The 22492-nt window shown below is 43.7% G+C and overlaps 1 protein-coding gene across 3 annotated transcripts in view; it reads right to left on the minus strand.

Moving 5' to 3' along the window:
- Window positions 1–477: 477 nt before the first annotated feature.
- The window catches only part of crtc3 (CREB regulated transcription coactivator 3), a 78919-nt gene continuing 56904 nt past the window's right edge, over window positions 478–22492 (minus strand). The window contains exons 5-15 of one of the 3 annotated variants that reach the window (XM_043680498.1): window positions 18976–19041; window positions 16166–16269; window positions 15230–15265; window positions 14045–14130; window positions 12551–12600; window positions 10364–10581; window positions 8227–8519; window positions 6816–6986; window positions 3895–3978; window positions 1599–1800; window positions 478–823 (exon numbers count right to left, since the gene is read on the minus strand). In XM_043680498.1, coding sequence (XP_043536433.1) covers window positions 615–823; window positions 1599–1800; window positions 3895–3978; window positions 6816–6986; window positions 8227–8519; window positions 10364–10581; window positions 12551–12600; window positions 14045–14130; window positions 15230–15265; window positions 16166–16269; window positions 18976–19041 — 1519 coding nt within the window. In that variant the 3' untranslated portion in view covers window positions 478–614. Of the gene's footprint in view, window positions 824–1598; window positions 1801–3819; window positions 3979–6815; window positions 6987–8226; window positions 8520–10363; window positions 10582–12550; window positions 12601–14044; window positions 14131–15229; window positions 15266–16165; window positions 16270–18975; window positions 19042–22492 lie in introns of all 3 variants that reach the window. The other 2 variants (XM_043680496.1, XM_043680497.1) reach the window with 2 other exon arrangements.

Consider the following 22492-nt stretch of genomic DNA (forward strand, 5'->3'; position numbering starts at 1 on the left):
TGTGAAGATTCCAGCAGGGGTGAGGGGTTTTGGCCGATTTCTCACCCTTCAGCCCACAGAACGCTATGGCACGGAGTACTGACCAAATTGCTGTCCCAGCTAAGAGCAGCTCACAGCCCAGAGCATGACCAGGACCTGCTGGAGTACATTACGCCACACCACAAACAGCAACAAGTGTGGAAACAATGCCAAAGAATTCCATATCTTAATAGAGGCTTCAATTAGCTGTAGTGGTTTAGATTTAAAGACTAAAAAGAATAACATTTTACAAAATGCAAATTTTCTGGTTTTGATGTGAAAAGCTAAGATTTGAAATTTGTAAACAATTTGCATTACATCTATTTAAGTTAAATACAGTACAATCATGTGCCCTGTGATGGGGTGGTTATTGTCTGGCAATGGTCAGCTTAAATTGAAAAATATTTCAACCTTAACTCAGCTAAACATACACAGAAATGAATACAGTTAAAAACCAAAAGCAGTGACTAGTTCTTTAATCATTAAAAAAATAAGTCTTGTAGCCCATGTGCCATTCTGTAAGTGCTCTCCTTCACTCTGTAGTGTCCAGATATATTCTCTTCCGCCATCATCCCCAAAGTTACAAGTTGGGGCAGTTACACTCTGTCCGTCCTGAATGTATCTTCGATCGTGGGGTCAGCCAGAACCAGATCCGGATCACTGAGCATGCTCAGTCCATCTAGGCTAAGTGGTTCGATTTTTAACTCGTCATCCAGTTGGAACTGGCCATCGGTGTCAAAGGTCATGTCTGGGACACCAGCCAGAGCACTGCTGATATCCTTGCACAGGCTAGGTGGAGAATCCCCTGGAGTGCAACAGAAACAGAATGAAGTGACAAGCTGGCACAGGATTTCACACTAAACTTACAAACCCACGTCTCTACAGGCTGCTTTCCCTCTCACAGCAATAGTCCTGGTTCTCTGCTGGCCTCACTGGTAACTGAAAATGACCACCTTTTTATTCAGGAAGTGGGGACAATGTGGAACTGATGATCACATGGTTAAGGGAAATAGCACAGATGCATTAAGGGGAAACTATAGAAACACAGCAGGAGAAAGGAATTCAAGATTATGTCAACTTCCTCATCAGTAGGTCAGGGCTGCTTCATCAATACATCCTGAAATATTTAGCCTCGACTGTTCAGTAAGAATTAATAAGCCTGATAAAACCAACTTTCTGTTCCAAACTTGTGGTATCAAAGACATTAGGAGGAATATTCCTTTACCCCCAAAATCCTTCTGTAAAATTCTAATGAACCAAGGCAGTTCCTGGGAACATTCCCGATGTTAATGAGTGGGGAGATGAATTGACAGAAGCAGGCCATTTGGTCTCACTGGTATTTACTATCCTTACAAACCTCTTTCCATCCCTTTTCACTTCATCCTATCAATATGGCCATTAACTCGAAATATTTGTCTCCACAGATGTTTCCTTCATTTCTGGCATTTTGTGTCTTTATTTCAGACTACCAGAATTTGCAATACTTTGCCTTTAGTTCTGTCAGTGTAGCACTGCTATGCCTTTCTACCATGTACATTTACCTAGCTCGCTCCAGCCAATTTTAGAGATTAGCTGCTCACCTGTTAAGATGATGTTGGGGATATTCCCGGTACAGGTGGAGTATGGCAGGTTGGGTTTCAGGTGAGGTGGGTCTTGGAGATTCCCAGTCAAACCTGCCGAGGAGGCCTGTGAGTAGTGCAGGCCGGGGCCTGGATTACAGAAGCTGCTGCCACTCATTGCCAAGGTGCCGACTGGGTTTTCCAACATGTTAAACTGCTCCAGCTGTGGGAGATGGGGAGGTTGGAATGAGCAGAGCAAAAAAAAAGCTTCAGAAATTATACCTTCGTTGTAAGGGAGGGTTGTTACTTACTCTACATATGACATACAGCAGACGTGTCCAAATTAAGGTTTCGAGCTAAACCAGCTCAAGCATGACCAACTCAGCTCCACCTGAGCCTGCAGTAGGATTTATTAATTTGGCCTGGTTCAAATTGTGGTACTTTCTCTTCACTAACATATCAATTCTGATTCAGAACACCATGATCAGTCAGCTGTGGCTCAGTGCTTACCAAACTTGCCTCAGAGTCAGAGCACCGTGGGTCCGTGCCCCAATCTGAAGAAAATCTTGGCAGAATGTTCCAGTGCAATATTGAGGGAATGCTACACTGTCAGCGGTGCTGCCATTTGGGTAAGACATTAGATGGAAGATTCATCAGTTCTCTCAGGAGGATGTAAAAGATCCCATGGCATGTAGAACAGGAGTAGGGAAGTTATCCCTGGTGTCCTGGACAATTCTTATCATTCACCCGATATCACAAAAACTGATCTGATCATTATTCTCACTGTTGCTTGTGGAAGTTTTCTGTTCACCTGTTGGTTGCTGTTATCCTTACATTATAACAGCAACTACAGTTCAAAGGTACGTCATAGGCTGTAAAGCATTTTGGGTTCTGGAGACTGTGAGCAGCATGGTTTAAATACACGTTTTAATTCTTTATCAATAGATGAAGATATAAACAGAGTCTTGGATAGAGGGAATTAACATATCCAGATCCCTTGAAATAAAGACAAAGCTTGGACAAACCTGACATACAGCACTAAGAAGAAACAAATATGGACCACTGCATTTCTGTGCAGGAGAAACAAGAATATAAATTTTAATGGATAATGGAGTCAAGTTGGGAAGGTGGCTTTGGGGAGGGAGACAGAATTTAATTTTTAGTTATTGTTCGTTCTTGAGTAATGGTTGATCTCATGTACAAGTCAACCCCTGACCTTTTATAAAGAAGCCTAAACTTTGTGCTTACCAGCTGCTTGCTGCAGAATGACCCTGACTGGGGGAGCACCCCAGTGACAGGAGCTGCTGAAGTCCATTAAACAAAATCTCTTTGGCTCGGTTTTGCACTGCTGAGGGTTGGGTTAGACTGGACTTCCACTCAGCAATTCTGTGAAAGCAAGGCAGTGGGAGAGGGTGGTCCACAATAATATCGGGAGTAAAAGTGGAACCCCTATATTTAATGTTTGAAACCAAACTTTTCCCCAAGTCTATATATGGTACCTTACACAGGGAGATGAAAGTAGGGAACAGACTTCACAAGGACAGTGAACTCAAGAGAGACATTTGTCAAAACACATCACTTACATCTTTGAGGTACAGAGGATCTGAAAGGTTCTGAGTTTTGGATCAAACAGGTGGAGTGCAGTGATCCCTCTCACTTTTCCAGTTTCCTCTGTTCACCTCTGGGTGATTGCTGGAGAAAGGACTTACAGGTGAGCTGGGAGTGGCTTACAAGGTCACAGAAGTCACAACTAAAGGTCAGGTCATGAGTAAGTCCCTTGGTGTGAGCAGCAGGTGAGGAAAGTGAGACAAAGTTTCTTCTTTCAGAAGGTCATTACTCTTTGTAATTCTATTCTGTAGAAAGCAGTGAAGGACAGACTATTGAATACATTCATTCAAAGCTGAGTTTGATAGATCTTTGATCTCTAAAGGAATTCAAGGTTGTGTTGATGGAAGGGGGAGGTAAAAACACAGTCTGATCTTGTTGAATGGCGGGGCAGGTTTGAGGGGCCAAATGACATCCTCCCCCCCTCCTAATTTGAATAACTCCAAGATGCTCTTTGGAATTAATTGAGTGAAAATCTAACAGTGTTTTGCAGCAAACACCGGCCACAGACTGATGGATGAATACATGAACATAAATATAAACACAACTCAGTGATGGAGATGGCCAATGAAGACTGAAAAGATCACACTGTATTCCAATCACAGGTTTACATCACTGTATAAAATATTTAGCATACCATAACCCGATCCCATTCTGATATCCCTAGACTGCACGGGATCTCCATAGGTCTGTTGATGGCAAACTTCCATACCTGCTGTGACAACGGCTTGGTGTTTCTGGCAACCAAGTGCTGCCCAAAATATGGATCACTGAGGATGTTTTCCATTGTGTCATTCTGTTAAATAGCAACAAAGTGGAGATAAAGAACAGTGTGTGCATCTAATAATACTGCATCTAATCCACTCCTGTGTTAACACACTGAAATAAGCCAAAGTTTATGCAAATTAACAGCCTGAATTTATTTTTAAATATATAGTATTTAGACAATGATAATTCCAACTAGTTTTCTTAGCACCATGCACGGATCTAGGTTAGTTACTACTGTCATTCTGGGTGTTAATTCTGACACTCATTTTGCATTCTTCACAAATTCACTACCTAGGCGAAAGTGGGTACTGCAGATACTGGAGATCAAAGTCAAGATGAGAGTGGTGCTGGAAAAGCACAGCAGGTCAGGCTCACTACCTACAGGGCCACGTACCTGCAAGACCAACCTGATTTTCTTTTCCCTTAATGGATTGCAAAGTCCATTGTGATAGCTAGGGGTTTATATCAAAGTGCTATCCATGTTTCGGTGATATTCACAGGAGGTCTGTACCCCTATACCCTATGGATAACGATGATTTACTGCAAACAAAACAGTCATTCTACAATCTATTCAACAGCTGTCTGGTGAAATGGTTTCTTTCTGAGAACCAAGAGTCAGGAAGCTGCTTTTGCACTTGTCCAGCAGGGGGCTTAACTGGACCCAATTGCTGCGAGTTGCTGCAGATAGTCTGATTCAACCCTGAATGAGCTAATGACAGCCAAATCCTCGATAGCACTGACTTCAAGCGGGTGTGAGGTGTGCTCTGAGCTCTTCAGGCATCAGCAGGACTATGACAGGGCAGACACAGAGTGTTTCTACTGGATCGGGGAGTCTCAGAATAAGGGATTTTTCATTTAGGTATGAGGAGGAGGAGAAATTACTTAGGGGTTGTAAATATATTAAAATTCTCTATCCCAGCCGATGGCGAATTTCCATTGTTGAATATATTTAAGACTAGAATAGACAGATCTTTGGTCTCAGGAAAGTGAAGGAAATGGGGAGCAGGCAGGAAGGGGGAGTTGAAACAGAAGGTCAGCAATGATTGTTTTAAACAGTGGAGCAAATTTGACAGGTCATGAGGTCTACTCCTGCTTCATGTTATGTTTAGATTTTAAAACATGAGCCAAAGAGATTAGAGTAAAATATTCTAAAAGTGAGCCCACAAATAGGATGTTAAAAACGCAGTTTTCAGACTCCCCCCATGGGTGTGTTGCCCTTCTCTACCTCCTTAATCTCCTCCAGTCTTACAAGATCCCCACACCTCTTTGATACCAGCCTTAGCTGCTTCCCTTCTCTCAGTCACCACATTGCTGGCTCCTACACCTTCAGCTATCTGAGCCCCAACCTCAGAAACACCCTCATTAACCTCTACTGGCCTCCTAAGATGCTGTTCATTTTACATCTTGTATAGCTTGGAATCTTGTTTCATTCATTACTTGCACCTTCAAAAATCCTTGGAATGTTCTACTCTGTAAATGATGCTATACAAGTTCAAGATGTCACTATTCTATCGTTATAAAATGACTTGCAAATTTATTGATTGCACTGAAAAATTTATTTGTTTGTATACTTTTGATAAATAATCTAATGTGCCAATAAAAATTTATATCAGCAGAGAATTTATGAAATTAAGTGAATAGGCGGAATAGTAGTAAAACAATTTCCAAGTAGACAAGTGTGAAACTTAGAACAGAGTACTTTCCAAACAATGAGAAACTAGAAGCTGTGAAGGCCCAGAGAGAGTGAAGCATAGAATCCCTACACTGTAGAAGCAGGCCATTCAGCCCATCAACTCCACAATGACTCACTTGACACCATCCCACCCAGACCTACCCCCTACTCTCTCCGTGATCCTGCATTCCCCATGGCTCACCAACACAGCTTGCATATCCCTGGCCACTAGGAGCAATTTAGCACGGCCAATCTGCTTAACCTGCGCGTCTTTGGATTGTGGGAGGAAACTGGAGCACCCGGAGGAAACCTACCCAGATACGGGGAGAACGTGCAAACTCCACACAATCGCCAGAGGCTGGATTCAAACCCAGGTCCCTGGCACTGTGAGGCAGTAGTGTGAACCACTGAGGTAACATGCTGCCAAAGTTCAGGTACATTGATCATTAACATATTATGGATAAAAAGACAAATAGATTGCTGGCCTTTATATCGAAATGATGGCCAGAATACAAGAGGGTAGAAGGCATGCTTTAGCTTTACAAAGCTCTGGTGGTTCAAAGATGTGTAAGTTAGGGTGGTTTGGCCAGGTTAAATTGCCCGTCGTGTCCAGGGGTGTTCAGGTTAGCTGGGTTTGCTGTGGGAAATGCAGGATTATAGAGATAGGGTGGAGGTGGGGGTTCTGAGTGGGATGCATCTTTAGAGGATTGGTGTGTACTCAATGGATTGAATGGCCTGCTCCCACACTGTTGGGATTCTATGATTCTATGGTTAGTCCACATGGTGTTGTAGGCACCATACACACAATTTATACATATTATGAAATAAATATACTAAAAAAAACTGAAGAGAAACAGCAGATTGTATGCCCTATCAAACCTGCTCTACTGTTCAATCCAAGCATGACTTTCCCTAGACCACAACTTCATTTTCCCAACTGCTCCCCACATCCCCCAATTCCCCGAGAACTGAATATGTGGCTGTCTCTGGTTAACTCTATTCAATGACAGAGCAAGCAGCTCGAGTTCGAGAATTTAATAGACTCACAACCCCTTCCGTGTGAAGTGAGTTCTCCTCATCTTGAGACTGTGCCCCCTGTTTCAGATTTCCCAAGGAGCAGACCTACTCTCTCAGGCAGGCCGATCTGATCAGTTCCCAGGCTACTCAATGTTTGATCCAATGACTACACTTACAGTGGGAGAGTGCAGTTCGATTGCTGATTGCTGAGAGAGGTGATGAAGAGGAGACACTGGTGACTGTCCCTGTGGGTGCTGCACTTTGTGTTGAGTTTGGTGCAGTTGTTGATAGAGGGGATAAGGCGGTAGGTGTTCCATGGTCATGTTACTTGTATCCAAGGCAACCCCCTGTGAACCAAAAGGCAGAATTAAACTATGTTGAGAGCGGAAATGACTGCCTTCTCTCCTAGTCCCTGGTTGGGCAAGCTAGACACAGCATCACTTGGTGCAGCTCAAACAAAAAAAAAGCATCAGCCCTGAACATGTGCATCATGTTTTGTGATTTCTGCTTCTGAACATTTGTTTTCCTCCCAAACTGCAGCTCTTTTAAATGGGAACGATGTATTTTGCCACATCCTGTCCAGCTGGGAGCTCAGTGTCAAGACAGGCCTGGTACAGCGTTCCCGATCCAGCACTGCACCAGAAAACCGGTGCCTCCCTGCTCAACATTTCACAGAAGAAGAAACTGCAAGGAAAGTGGCAACAGCAAAGTAGCATTTAAATCTTGCACAGTTTAAGTACGATCCACATGGCTTTTCATCTGAAAGCCCTGTCTGTGGAAATTGGCTGCACTGCATATGTTTGCATTATACCAAGTTCCACCAAACGGCCAATGAAACCTGCTGCACAGAACCGGTTTCCTGGCTACACCTCCATTTTACCAACTGCTCCTGCAAAGTGTGTCTACATTTGTTAAGAGTTTGGTATAAGCAACTACTGGCTCTGATGGTCAAGGCTAAATTAACAAAAACGGGCACTACTTAGATACGTGGTGCCGACTAGTTTAATGCCTGTTAGTTATCAGCAGCAGGAAGCCCGTTTTATCTTTAATTCTTCCATGGCATATAGGTGTCACTGGTTTGGCCAGCATTTATTGACCATTCCTAATGAGTTAATAGTGAACCACATTACGGTGGGTCTGTAGTCACACGTAGGACAGACCAGGTAACAATGACAGATTTTCTTCCCTAAAGGACATAAATGAACTAGATGGATTTTTATGACAACTAACAGTGGTTTCATTTGACTGTCACTTCCAGATTTTTATCGAATTCAAGTTCCACTACTTGCCATGATGAGATTCAAACCCAGGCTCCAACAACATTATCTGAGTCTCTGGATTAATAATCTAATGGTAATACTGCTAGAGCCATCGCTTCCCAGGGTACTGAGTTCAGTGGAACGATACCAGCTCCTGCTGCCAAAATCAGGCAACCTGGCACAGACTCATGAACTGATCCATTCTGGTCTATGAGACTTTAACAATATACCAAAGCTGCTCCGTTATCACTAATAGGGAAGCAAAGTAATGTAACTGCATCCCTCCCGGCCACCGGAAACCCATTTAAGGACCTTCCATCACACGTACTTGTGCTATCGACGATAGCGTTGGTGACATGGTTGGTGAGAACTGTTTACTCATGGACCTTCGAGGCTCCATTCCTGGCGAGAGTGTTAGCGGACTGACCGGTGTCTGCCGTCGGCGTGGCGAACTCTTCAAGGCGGTTGGGATGGACGGGTTGCTTAGCGATGACCGTAGTGAGGAGTGGATGGAGGGGTTGCTGAGGGAGTGATTGTTTAAAGGAGACTGCAGCATGGAGTTGCTGAGTGAAGCCTGTATTGATGGGTTACTCAGAGAGCTGTGCAAAGACGTGGAGAAACCTAGAAAAATAGAGAGAAGAAAGAAATCAAAAACGGAAATGTTCTTGATGGTAATCCCAGGAGAAAGTGAGGACTGCAGATGCTGGAGATCAGAGTCGAAGAGTCTGGTGCTGGAAAAGCACAACAGGTCAGGCAGCATCTGAGGAGGAGAATCGACATTTCAGGCATAAGCCCTTCATTCCTGATGCTGTGCTTTTCCAGCACCACACTCTTGATTGATGATAATCCCACCCACATGTGGAATGCATTACCTGGGAGGGAAGTGGGAACAATTCCATACCAACTTTCAAAAGGGAAGTGCGTGAATATTTATGAAGAAACATTCCGTAGGGTTATAGGGAAAGATTGGTAGAGCAGCAGGTTTAATTGGAAACATCAATCAAAGGACATAGGCCCAATGGGCTGATTGGCCTTCTCCAGTGCACTGTAATTCTATCAATTTCAATAAATATAGTTACACAAGACCAAGGCATCTACATTAACTCATCAGTGACTTGGTAAACGTATTGTCAATGTATAATTAAACTGTACACACTCGAAGGTTTAGGCTGACTCTTCAGTATGTGTTGAATTAACTGCCAAGAGGGGTATGGATCATCCATTTCACCATTCGGGAGCTCCCAATGGGAGGGCAATGGGAAATCTCCCAGGGTTCCTACCTCAATGCTGGGTAATGCGGGTTTGTGGTCCTCAGGCAGGGCTGTGATATCTTCCACAGTCATAGTCTCTCACTCATGGAGCTCAGGTGAGGTTTTTAACACGCAGGTTCAGTTGGCAGTTAGGAAGGCAAATGCAATGTTAGCATTCACTTCAAGAGAGCTAGAATACAACAGCAGGGATGTACTGCTGAGGGTCTATAAGACACTGGTTAAACCGCATTGGGAATATTGGGAATAGTTTTTGGCCCCGTATCTAAGGAAAGATGTGCTGGCTTTGGAGGGGATCCAGATGAGGTTTACAAGAATGATCCCAATGATGAAAGGCTTAACATGAGGGGTGGTTGAGGACTCTGGATCTATACTCTGTGGAGTTTAGAAGGATGAGGAGGGGATCTAATTAAAGCTTACAGAATACTGAGAGACCTGGACAGTTTGGGCGTGGAGAAGATTTTTCTGCTCGGCCAAACTAGGATCTGAGGGGCACAGCCTTAGAGTGAAAGGACAACTCTTTAGAATTGAGCTGAGGAGGAATTTCTTCAGTGAATCTATGGAACTCATTGCTGCAGTGGGCTGTGCAGATCACGTCATTGAGTGCATTTAAGACAGAGCTAGATAGGTTCTTGACGGATAAGGGGATCAAGGGTTACGGGAGAAGGCAGGAGAATAAGGTTGAGAAACTTTTCAGCCGTGATTGAATGGCAGAGCAGACTGGATGGGCCAAATGGCCTAATTGTGCTCCTATATCCTATGGTGTTACAGGTCGCAACGTATAACTGATGTTCATCGCAAAATGGTGTGGAGTTAAGTTACTCAATTCCAGGTGGACAGCAGTACTGATCTCCTGCATCTCCTTCAATGTGTCGTCAGTTTCCAGGAGTTGCTGGATACATTTTGCAATCCCAGGACTAACTTTGTCCTGCTCCCAAACTCCAGAGGCCTGGGGGCGACACACAGACCTGGGGGCAATAATGATTGGAGAAATGTTCTGCTGGCTGAGCTACTGGGAATTGAATCAGATGCTTCCCAGCCCATTTATCTGCCAGATCTTCATACTTTTGTGATACAGCTTTACTTGTCAGCAAATCCCTATTCATACACCAACCTGACTCACGACCTAGAAGAAAAACAACGAAAAGTGGCCATTAAAGCTGAGTCAAATCAAAGCTGCACAAATCACTCCCTCACCTTGAGAGTTGCTGATGCCCAGGTGTGTCATGGTAGCAGCCAGGTTGCTGGTACTGTTGCCTCCACTGATATTGAGGAAGCTGCTGTCTTCAGGGTCCAGAGGGGTCGGCAGAGGTGACGGGAAGTGAAGGTTTGTGAGGTCTGGCAGGGAGCCTCCTGTGTTTAGTGACCCTTGAAAATGTGACAATCCGACATTCTGCTCTGGGGATGGATAGATACTTGAAGGAGGGAATCAGAACAATCAAATAAAAAGTCAGCACTTTTTTCTGAAATTATTTGTGAAAGCACTTTGTATACAAACTAATTTTCCCATCAACTTCCTGTAGCAACAATTTCGTCAGCTATTTTTCAAATAGCAAGATACCAAAGACAAATGAGCAGTTAATTTGTTTTTGCATCAGGTAGCACTTCATTCCATGATGCAGTATGACATTATGGTGTTAGCCTTGATTTTAGATACAACCCACAAAACATGGCTTGAACTCGTAATCTGTTGGAATACAGGTTATTACAAAATCACTCAAACAGATATTATAATAAAACCCAGTTCAAAAATAAATATGGTACCGATGCAATTGTTTTTTGAAAATGTAATGGTTTTACTGACTATTGTGGAAAGGTTTGTCTTGGAATCAGTGACAGGATAGTCATTCTATGGCAACATGAGACAGTTTCACCAGTGCAGCTTCTCACATGTTATGGTGCCACTGGTTCATGACATTTCCATGTGGAATTCAGGTAATAGGTGTCAAGCAGGTTTCTAATGGGTTCCAAGAGCTTCCTTTTATCTTTAGCCTCAGGTATGTTGCCCCAATGATCACATTTGGGAGGGATATCGGGTCAGGATTTCATATTAAGACTGATGCAACATCCCTTTCACTGCAAAGCACGACACATGTAAATGCAGAAAAATCCCATAGTTATTCACTTATCACTGAATTGTTTTCGTATAGCAGCTTTGTCTGCACCAGGTTGCTGAGCATTTTAAACTTGGTGCAAATCTCCTGTCTTTTCCCCAACCTCTGCACTGTTTTGAGTTAAATAATCATCCAATGTATTCTTCAATTGAACCTTGCTTTGGTGGCTCAGTGGTTAGCACTCTGCCTCACAGCACAGAGACCTGGGTTTGAATCCACCCTCGGGCTTGTGTGGGGTTTGCACATTCTGCCAATGTCTGCATGGGTTTCCTCCCGGTGCTCCGGTTTCCTCCCGCAGTCCAACGATGTGCAGGTTAGGATTGGCCATGCTAAATTGTCCAGAGATGAGTATGCCTAATGGATTGCTATGGGAATGCAGGGTTATAAGGATAGGGGTTCTGGGTGGGATGCTTGTGTGGACTCTGGCTGAATGAGCTGCTTCCCCGCTGTAAGGATTCTATGTTTCCAACATCCTCTCAGACAGTCCATTCTGGAGCATAATTATTTGCTGCTTGATAGATTTTTCTCACCTCACATTTGCTTCTTACGGAAAACACTTGAAATGCAGTGTCCTCAGCTTTACAACTGTTTGATGAGTGGGAACATTACCAAATCTCCTCTGAGCCTTTTCTTTTCCGAGAAAACCAGTCCCAAATTTGTCAACCTTTCTTTGTCGCTGAGGGGTCTCATCCCTAGAGCTATTCTTGTAAATCACTTCTGCACTCTCGCCAATATATTCCCATCCTTCCTCAGGTCTGATACTCAGCACTGCACATCACACTCCAGTTGAAATTCAACCAGTGTCTGATACAAGTTCATCATAACATCTCTGCTCCTGCAATCTATGCCCCTATTAATGAAGCTTCGAATACTGATTAGCTTTCCCATCAGTTCTCTCTGCTTGTCCTATCACCTTTAATGACTCTCATGCTCCTGCATACCCTTCAGAAGCACACCCTTTTTATGCTCTCTCATACACTTTCTGCTTCACCTGGCACCTACATGCCCACTCCACCAACTTGTCAAGATCATTCTGAGGTTCTGCAGTGTGCTCCTCTCTATTTGTAATGTTGCAAAGTTTTGTGCTGTCTGCAAACTTTGAAACTGTCCCCCACAAACTGAAGTCTAGACCTTTTACATACATCAGGTGAAGGAAGAGTCCTAATACTGACCCCTTCCATCAGTAGCTAGCTATTCTGATCTTGCTGAGGGAAGAAGTGTGGGTCAGGAAAGGTAACAAGACCAACCTAAGGAGTTCAAATCCACTCACCTGATGCCAGGGACTTCGCAAGACTTGGGACGTGACAGCAGCGACTGAACCTGAGGAACAGAGCAAGCAAAATAAAAATCCCTCTCAAACTCAAGCTCTGTGAGATGAGCTTCACCAGGTCAACCTATCAGCCACAGTGGAGAAGGAACTAACATCAGCCCTTCAAAAAAGGCAAGGGAGAAAGGAGCCCTCACTGCTTCAGTCATCAGTAAAGAAAGCAGCATGCACCTTAGATCCTTGGTTTACATACAACTTGGTTTAGAGCTCCTTTATTAATGTGCTCTATTAATGTGCTGGACAAAGCTGGCGTTAGAAACAGCAACAAGACAGGTTAAGCAGTAAATTAAAACACATACACACATTGGCAAAAATCTGAATAAGGTCAGAAACACAGCAGGCCAGTTTGGGTCGGCAGTAAGCAAGAGTCGGCAGAGACCAATATTCCTCTGTGTCTGTAGGTTTTGCACATTTTTTGTGACTTTTTAGTTTGGAAGGCTTTAAAAAATGTAAAGTTTTGCACTGATTGCTGAAACTATCTGCAAACAAATGGTTTCTGCTTTCATCCTAAACACTTCTCTTCCACGCAATGTTCCCAAATCCTAACAAAGTTCAGCTCTTGCAATAAATCTGGGGAGGCTCACTTGGTAGTTAACTTCCTAGGAACATAGAGGGAGGATGAGACCATTCAGCCTCTGAGTCTGTTTCGAGATTCGCTGAGATCATTGATGATTTGGGAGGTCAAGGTGTAAAGCTAATGCGAGTATCTAGCATCCCAGGTTAATGTTTTGGGCTAATTGGTTCAAATTTCACCACAGATGGTGAAATCTGAAGTCAAATAAAAACTTGTGATTAAAACAAATACAAATGGTGACCACTGTCAATTGTCATACAAATGCATCTGATTCACTAAAGTCATTTAGAGAAGGAAATTCCTCATCTCTACCCGGTCTAGCCTAGATGTGATGCCAGTCCCACAGTAATGTGGGTCACTATTAACTGCTCTCGAGGTAAATTAGGGATGGGTAATAAATGCTGGCCCAACCCACAATGCCAACATTCCATGAGCAATGCCAACATTCCACGTTTTCCTGCCCTTGGTCGATTTCCAATAACACACTTAACTAACTTTAAAAAGCTCGCTGACATACACTGGATTCCTTCCTTGTCTCTGGTCTCCAAGTAAGGAAGGGGCAGGGTTGTTGAGATAAAAATGACCATTTAATTTACAGTTTGTGCTTTGCATAAACATTGACATGTCAGGTTTGTAACTCTTAATGGCAGAATTAAAACGGTCAAAAATTCCAACATTTCATAACCATTTCGCAAGTTTAATTTGTATAAAATCTGGGCATTGTCACAGATGAGGAATCAGCATTGAGTTGGAATGGTGACAAAACAGAGCATGGAATTGTGGAATCCAAAAGAAAGATGCAGAAAACGAAAGCAGGGGTTATGTGCTTGCTAAAACCAATGATACTGCAATCTGCCACTCACCTTCTTTGCTTCCCACAGCTGTTTTGGTAAAGGTTTGTTCAACTTTAAGACACTGTCTTCATTTGTCAGGACCGGGAATGAAAAGACTGAATAAAAAGCAGTAATCTATTAATAATGCAATGAAGATGGTGAAAAAATAAGATCGGAAACAAAAGTAAAGCTCTTAAGGAAAACAAACTAAATGATTAGGATAATATGAAATCATTTCATAATCGAACATTGAATCGATTACTGAAATAATTAATCGATCACTATTATCGATTAACTAGATGACCAGGCTCTGCTTAACATAACGTGGATTTTTTTCCTGGATTATGGTTAGGCTAAAGTCGAAACCTTAGACTTTGACAGAGCTCCATTAAGTTTATAGGGTCTTTTTAATACCTGACTTACAGATGTCTCACACACACACAAAAAAAACCCACTTGTTTAAAAGATGAGAAAGATACAAGCTTTAAACCTTTCAGAAACACAAGCCTTCTGTGAATTTGAGGATTAACAAGGAGAACTGAACTGAAAGATCACCTCAGCAATTTTGACAGGAAAGTAATCTGGGACTGCCAGGGATCTCTCTGTTGAAAGTCTTTGGTAACAGGAGAAACCGAAGTATGAAAGGTGACTACTCGAACAAAGGTAAACTGCAACAAGCCATTGACCATATTTTTGAATAATGCTTCTCCTTTTCTTCTGAAAGTACTGCCCCTTTGTTAAGCTGTGCATCCAAGCATACTGACAATCTTTTTGTACCACGTCCAATTAACCTTCGATTCAGCCTACAGACCAGAAACATGCCATTCACTTCAAAATGCTGTGTGAGCAAGGACATCATTGACAACCTGGGCTATTCTGAGCAAAGCACACAGAAATGCTTATTCCGTTTCTTGCTAACCACATGGATTTGGATGAAAGGCAGCCATTGGATTCAGCAATGTTAACAACTTGCCACCATCATACATTCCTTTTATATGAACCTAGAACCACATTCCCAGTTCATCATCACCCTGACATCTAGAAACAGAAACAGATTAAATTCATGGACCAGGTAGAAGTTTAAAATTGGGATTCAACCATTTCTGAACTGCCTAGGCCTGGTCATGACCTGTTTACAATATTTCCAACACCTGAAATGATTTCAGGCTGTACGTGGACTTACAACAAAACAGACTCAAGCTAATTTGAACTCACCTTCTCCCAGACTGTCCATCTCATCACAATAATTTACTGTAGAAACAAAGAAGACACAATCACATATCAGAGAATATCACCAACCAGAAAACACAGTCAGAAAGCCATTGACATCATTTCAGTGAGATGAATCCTGGATACAGCCTGGGTGTTCTGCAGCTAAAAACAATTTCAGATATTACTGTTGTACTCAGCTTCAGTACACAACTACTGGGTTACAAACGTGAGGGCAAAATGCTTTGTTAAAATTCTCCGATGCCCTCTCCCTTCATGATACTCTACGTGGCATTATTTCATTGGCATTTAACAGTCCATTGATACCTCACCATGTGCCAACCTGAACAATGGCTGGTGCCAGCTCCATGCTAAGCATCACAGTTGAGTTCTGCCATCTGCCATGGTGGGATTTGAACCAGAGACCCTAGGACATTAGCTGAATTTCTGGATTAATAGTCTCACGAGAACACCACTAGGCTATTGTCTCCCCAGAATTTTAGGGGTCCAGTTAGCCTGGGTTTCTGGATTCCTACTACAGTGACATTACCATTACATCACTGCCTTGCCCAATACCCCACTCCCATTCCTGTATTCCTTGATTTCTACTGTGTCCAAAAAACTATCGATCTCTATCTTGGACATAATCAATGATTGAGCACCCATTGCCCTCTAGATATGGAGTTCCAGAGTCACATACTTTACATAACGGAATTGTATATAGTCTTAGAACACATACTCCCTGGTTCTAAGTTCTCCAGCTAGGGGAAAAAGAATCGACCCTCATCAAGCCCTCAAAGAATTTTACACATTTCAATGAGATCGCCTCTCATTCTTCTCAACTCCCAAGAGACTAATCCATTCTGCTCCACCTTCCTGCTTCTAACCCCGGCCAATTTAAACATTCTGGACTGACAGAATAAAAAATACAGATGACCTCACCATTCTGCCGCTCCTGTTGTGGGAACAGCTGGTTCCCGCTCATGAAGGCATCCTGTGGATTAGGGTTCAGAGCGCTGGTATGCAGAGCAGAGTCAGAGTTTGTTCTATTGAAGTAATGAGGAGAAAGTTAGAAAACTAAATGAGAAAAAGACAGGTTTTATAACCATAGTGTGCTGTAAAACGCTTGGTGTTCTTCTGAAATTGATGTTGCTGTGGGAGGTCTTTGACAGTAAACATGTATAGCAAACTCCCACAACAGCAATTCGATGAAGATCAGATTTCTAAAAAAAAGTGGTGCTGATTAAATAATGGACAGAGGGAACATCTCCATTGTTCTTCTTTGAATTAGTGCAAGGGGACATTTTGCCTCCACCTGAGCGAACAGACAGACCTTAGCTTGTCTCATTTGAAAACTGGCACATAAGGCAGTGCAACCCTCCCTCAGCGCTGCACTGGAAATGCCAGTCTAGATATTTATGCTTAACTGGCTGGAGGGGATGGGGGAGTTTAAAGCAACAGAGGGGACAGCACTACCCAGTGAGCGACAGAGGAAGCAGCTCTCTGCAGACAGAGAGAATGAAACATTGGAGGATAATACATAATATACAAAAAAATCATCCAAAGCGTTTCAAAGACCGAAGTAATATCAATGACTGCATCAAAGCTTTTCCAGCAGATTTTTCAGTGAATATATTTCACTCTTTACATCAGTGAAAGTTTCACTATTGAGGTTGTGACAATTTGATGCTACAAGTCCTGACTCCAGTCCTGTTCCATCACTGCTGTTAAGTGCACCAAGTCCTTAGCACACGAGAGGGACCACAGCATTAGTGCGACACCCCCCCGACCATGTGTCACTGAGTTTGTCATCCAACTGTGGCTGAAAAGTAGGAGCTTCCCAAACAGGAGAGGAAGCAGAGACATTACCACTTGGCACTTAAATGATCCACCAACTTTCACCGAGTTATTAAACATGATGTAGGAAGATGAGGCAAAATACTCTTTTCACTTTACCCCTACCTACCTCATCGTCTACTTTATTGCATAAATTATGTTCAGTGAACAATGGTAATAAAATCTATACAATCACTCACAAGATCTCTAATTGTTCAAACAAAATGTCCAGATCTGTTACAAAATCTCAGATATTGGAAAGTGACCCAAAGTCATTCACGAGCAGCTTGCTGTTCTGAATGGCACCAGTTCAGAATAAAGACAGAAATTGCCAGTGAAACCCGGCAGGTCTAGTTGCAACCGGGGAGGAAGAATCCCAGAGTTAATATTGAGTCCAATATGACTTGGAAGTCTTGAAGGAGAGTCATATTGGATCGAAATGTTAGCTGTTTCTCTCTCCACAGACGTGCTGAGTTCCTCCAGCATCTTCTGATTTTATTCTGATGTCCAGCATCTGCAGTATTTTATTTTTATTTCAGCATTGGCTTGAAAGCAGGTCGTTTATGGATAGGGAACCAGGACGGGTTGGAAAAATAAAGAAAACTGGGAGATGAATGTGTAGGACCAAAAAGAAAAGTAACATATTGCTGAGATTATTAAGAACATAGTCTGTCATAGGCCAGACTGGATTTGCAGGATATCCTACGCAAAAATGGAGAGAGAGAGAGAGAGAGAGAGAGAGAGAGACACACAGAGAGAGAGAGAGAGTGAGAGAGTGAGAGAGAGAGAGCACGCGCAAGGGCCATGAGTTGTTGTTTCGAATAAGATGGTATACTGGTAAAGGTTTGATCACATGGAATCCTGGACCAGCTAGCCAATTGGATATAAAATTGGCTTGAGGGTAGAAGACAGACGGTGCGGTGGAGGGTTGTTCCTTGAGCTGTTGGCCTGTGAATGGTGGTGTGCCGCAAGGATCGATGCTGGGTCCACTGCCTTTCGTCTTTTACGGAAATGATTTGGATGTGAATATAGGATGCTTGCAGATGACAGCAAAATCGGTGGTGTGGTGGACAGTGAAGATGGTTATCTCTGAGTACAAGACCTTGATCAGATAGGCCGATGGGTCGAGGAATGGCAGATGGAGTTTAATTTAGATAAATGTGAGGTGATGCATTTTGATAAGGCACACCAGGGCAGGATTGGTACACTTAATGGTAGGGCCCAGGGGAGTGTTGCCGAACAAAGGAACCGAGGAGTGCAGGTGCATAATGCCTTGAAAATGGTATCACAGGTAAATAGGGTGGTGAAGAAGGCATTTGATATGTTTCCCTTCATTGGTCGGGGCATTGAGTACAGGGGTTGGGAGATCATGTTGCGGCTGTACAGGACATTAGTGAGGCCACTTTTGGAATGCTGCATTTAATTCTGGTCTCCCTGCTATAGGAAAGATGTTGTTAAACATGAATGGGTTCAGAAAAGATTTACAAAGATGTTGCCAGGTGTGAAGGGTTTGACCTATAGGGGGAGGTCGAATAGGCTGGGGCTATTTTCTCGAAGGCTGAGGGGGGACCTTCTAGAGGTTTATAAAGTCATGAGGGGCAAGGATAGGGTAAATAGACAAGGTCTTTTCCCCCTGGGGTGGGGGAACCCAAAATCAGAGGGTGAGAGGGGAAAGATGTAAAAAGGTCCTGAGGGATAGCTTTTTCATGCAGAGGGTGGTGTTTATATGGAACAAGCTGTCAGAGGAAGTGGAGGAGGAGAAGGAGGGTACAACATTAGGAAGGGTTCAGAGGGATATAGGTTAAATGGGACCAGATCCATTTGGGATATCTGGTTGGTGTGGACGAGTTGAACTGAAGGGTGTGTTTCTGTGCTGTACAACTCTATGATTGTATAAGATTGTGAAAATGCGTCACCTGCTGAGGGCCGAAATCAGTCTCAATCCAGGCGGCTTCTCCTCATTTCCCCATGGCAGGAGACTCCTTCACAGAGCAAACAAAGGACAAAAACAGAGAGGTCTTGATTCACTTTGACTCTCCACCTACAAGTGTGTTAGTGAGAGAGAGAGAGCGAGAGAGAGAAAATGGAAGACAGCAGTAGTCTGGTGCAGTCGATGGTTACCAGGAGGCTGAGCGACAGAAGTGACAAGACCAGACGTGATTTGCTTTAAGGGAGAACGTTAGTGCAACATCCAGACTGCACTGGCCTGAGAACTGAAGAGATATAAAGCACGAGATGCCCTGATTCAAGCACCCAGCATCGCCCTCACTATGTGTTTGATGAACTGAACTCCTCCCTTTCCTGAAGGTTCTGACTCTTCCTGAACACAGTGTCACAGATGACTGTAGGCTTACAACAACTCGCACAAGTTATCAGCGTTCTGAAAAGGCCACTCCCTCCGTGACTCCCTCGTCAGGTCCACACCCTCCATCAACCCAACCTCCACTCCTGGCACCTTCCTCTGCAACCGCAAGAAATGCAAAACTTACACCCATACCTCCCCCCTTACTTCCCTCCAAGGCCCCAAGGGATCCTTCCATATCAGCCACAAATTCACCTGCACCTCCACACACATCATTTACTGCATCTGCTGCACCCAATGTGGCCTCCTCTATATTGGGGAGACAGGCGGCCTACTTGCGGAACGTTTCAGAGAACATCTCTGGGACACCCAGAGCACCCCGTGGCTCAACACTTCAACTCCCCCTCCCACCCCACCAAGGACATGCAGGTCCTTGGACTCCTCCATAGCCAGACCATAGCAACACTACGGCTGGAGGAAGAGCGCCTCATCTTCCGCCTAGGAACCCTCCAACCACAAGGGATGAACTCAGATTTCTCCAGTTTCCTCATTTCCCCTCCCCCCACCTTGTCTCAGTCAAATCCCTCGAACTCAGCACCACCTTCCTAACCTGCAATCTTCTTCCTGACCTCTCCGCCCCCACTCCCACTCCGGCCTATCACCCTCACCTTAACCTCCTTCCTCCTATCGCATTTCCAATGCCCCTCCCCCAAGTCCCTCCTCCCTACCTTTTATCTTAGCCTGCTGGACACACTTTCCTCATTCCTGAAGAAGGGCTCATGCCCGAAACGTCGATTCTCCTGCTCCTTGGATGCTGCCTGACCTGCTGCGCTTTTCCAGCAACACATTTTCAGCAAGTTATCAGTCAGACAAGCAGCAAAAGATAATTGAAACTAGCCATACTCACCTTATTCACTAGACAGCACTACCTTCTCAACCATACAGCCTTGCCACAGTCATAACACTACTTTCAAAGAGAGCTAACCACTAAACTGTAGACAGTGAGTTATTCAACCACATAGGGTGAAGCTTGTCTGCAAATATTGATCTCCAGTACGGTTACTGGGACAGGGAACCCACATGGTTAATATTAATGAAATTGGATAAAAGCCACCCAATGCCATACCTGTGTTGGGAGTGCTTGATGGCAACAGTTGTGCAAAGTTCTATTCTGTACCTAACCCCGAGCTGTCCCTGTCCCTGGGACAGAGTGAGCTTTACTCTGTATCTAACCCCGTCCTGTTCCTGTCCCTGTCCTGGGAGTGTTTGATGGGAGACAATGTAGAGGGAACTTTTCTCTGTATCTAACCCAGTGTTGTATCTGTCCTGGGAATGTTTGATGGGGACAGTGCAGAAAAAGCTTTACTCTGGATCTGGTACAGAAGATGCTCCATTTCATGGCATGAACCACGGAAGTTAGCTAGATAGATGGACTGAGATTGGTGCAAAAGAAAATGGCCATAATTCAGATGTAATGTGATCAAAGTGGCCAAGCTATCTGTGGTTGGTTTTACAATTTTTTTCAGGAAGTACCTTACACCCTGTTCATAGCTACCTTAGCAGATTGTGGTTTAACCGCTAGTCTTGTGTGTTCATAAAACTCTGGGGAAGTACTCTGGTAAGGCATACAATCACCACATATAGGATTCAATGTCCAAATGACCCAACTTCATGACAGGTTTTGGGGAGGTAGCCAGACGTCTAGAAGCTATTGCATCTATGTGAACATCCCCCAACCATGCCTTGGCTCCACACCCTCGCCAAGGTCCACTTAAAAGCATAGATTTGTGTTTACATAACATTTTTTATGACCTCAGCATATTGCAAAATGCTTTGTGGCCAGTATAGTCTTTTTTTTGTATAGTCATGGTTGCTGGAAATGCTGCTTGTGGATTTTGCTGTATGCAATGTAATAATGGCCAGATAATTTGTTTAGTGATGCTGTCTGAGAGTAAAATATTGGCCATGATACCAGGAAAGTTCCTATGCTCTTCAGTGGAAAAATGCCATAAGGTTTTTACAGTCATCAGGATAGATGGGACCTTCTATTTAGCTCTCATCCAGAACACACAAGGCAACTCTCCAACAATACTGTATTGAAGTGTCAGCACCTCACAGTATAAATCGGAATACTGGAAGCCTCTTGAAGAATATTTGATTGTGGAATTAACCAAGGGAACAGGAAATGATCAGAATTCATGACAGAGACTCAGGTACTGTGACCCCTTGAAAAGAAGTGCTTACATTCTGATTAGCTTTAAGAGACAAGGAGACATGAAAGTGGATGGAGGACTTGACTAACACACAGGTTAGCAGTGTCACATGACAGTTCTGACAAAAAGGGAAAATGCTAACTGAACAAAATAGCTTCAGAAAATCCCTTAAACACTACTCTAATGCACAACTCGGTAATAAGTATAAAGAAGTGAACCGTGAGATGCAGGAAGAGTGAACGGTGAGGTGCAGGAAGAGTGAACCGTGAGGTGCAGGAAGAGTGAACCGTGAGGTGCAGGAAGAGTGAACCGTGAGGTGCAGGAAGAGTGAACCGTGAGGTGCAGGAAGAGTGAACGGTGAGATGCAGGAAGAGTGAACCGTGAGATGCAGGAAGAGTGAACCGTGAGGTGCAGGAAGAGCGAACCGTGAGATGCAGGAAGAGTGAACGGTGAGATGCAGGAAGAGCGAACCGTGAGATGCAGGAAGAGTGAACGGTGAGATGCAGGAAGAGTGAACCGTGAGATGCAGGAAGAGCGAACCGTGAGATGCAGGAAGAGCGAACCGTGAGATGCAGGTAGAGTGAACGGTGAGATGCAGGAAGAGTGAACGGTGAGATGCAGGTAGAGTGAACGGTGAGATGCAGAGACTGCAACAAAGCAAAAAAAAAAGAGAGACAGACGCAAAGCCATTCATAAAGAAAGAGCGAGAATGGGTGAATGAAAAGACTCCATATTGAAAGCTAGCTGGCAATAGCAAGACCCACTGGATCAGCTAAGTTCGGATATAGCCTCTGGGGTCTCAGCTCTTATCTCATTGCAACATGTACATCTGACAAGCAAACTGTTCAACTTTTGATAGGAAAGGGAATTGTTTTGCACATAGTCTTATATAGGTCTGCTTCTATCTTGCACTTCTCA

The sequence above is a fragment of the Chiloscyllium plagiosum genome, chromosome 40 (genome assembly GCF_004010195.1).
Source record: "Chiloscyllium plagiosum isolate BGI_BamShark_2017 chromosome 40, ASM401019v2, whole genome shotgun sequence".
Classification (NCBI taxonomy): Eukaryota; Metazoa; Chordata; class Chondrichthyes; order Orectolobiformes; family Hemiscylliidae; genus Chiloscyllium; species Chiloscyllium plagiosum.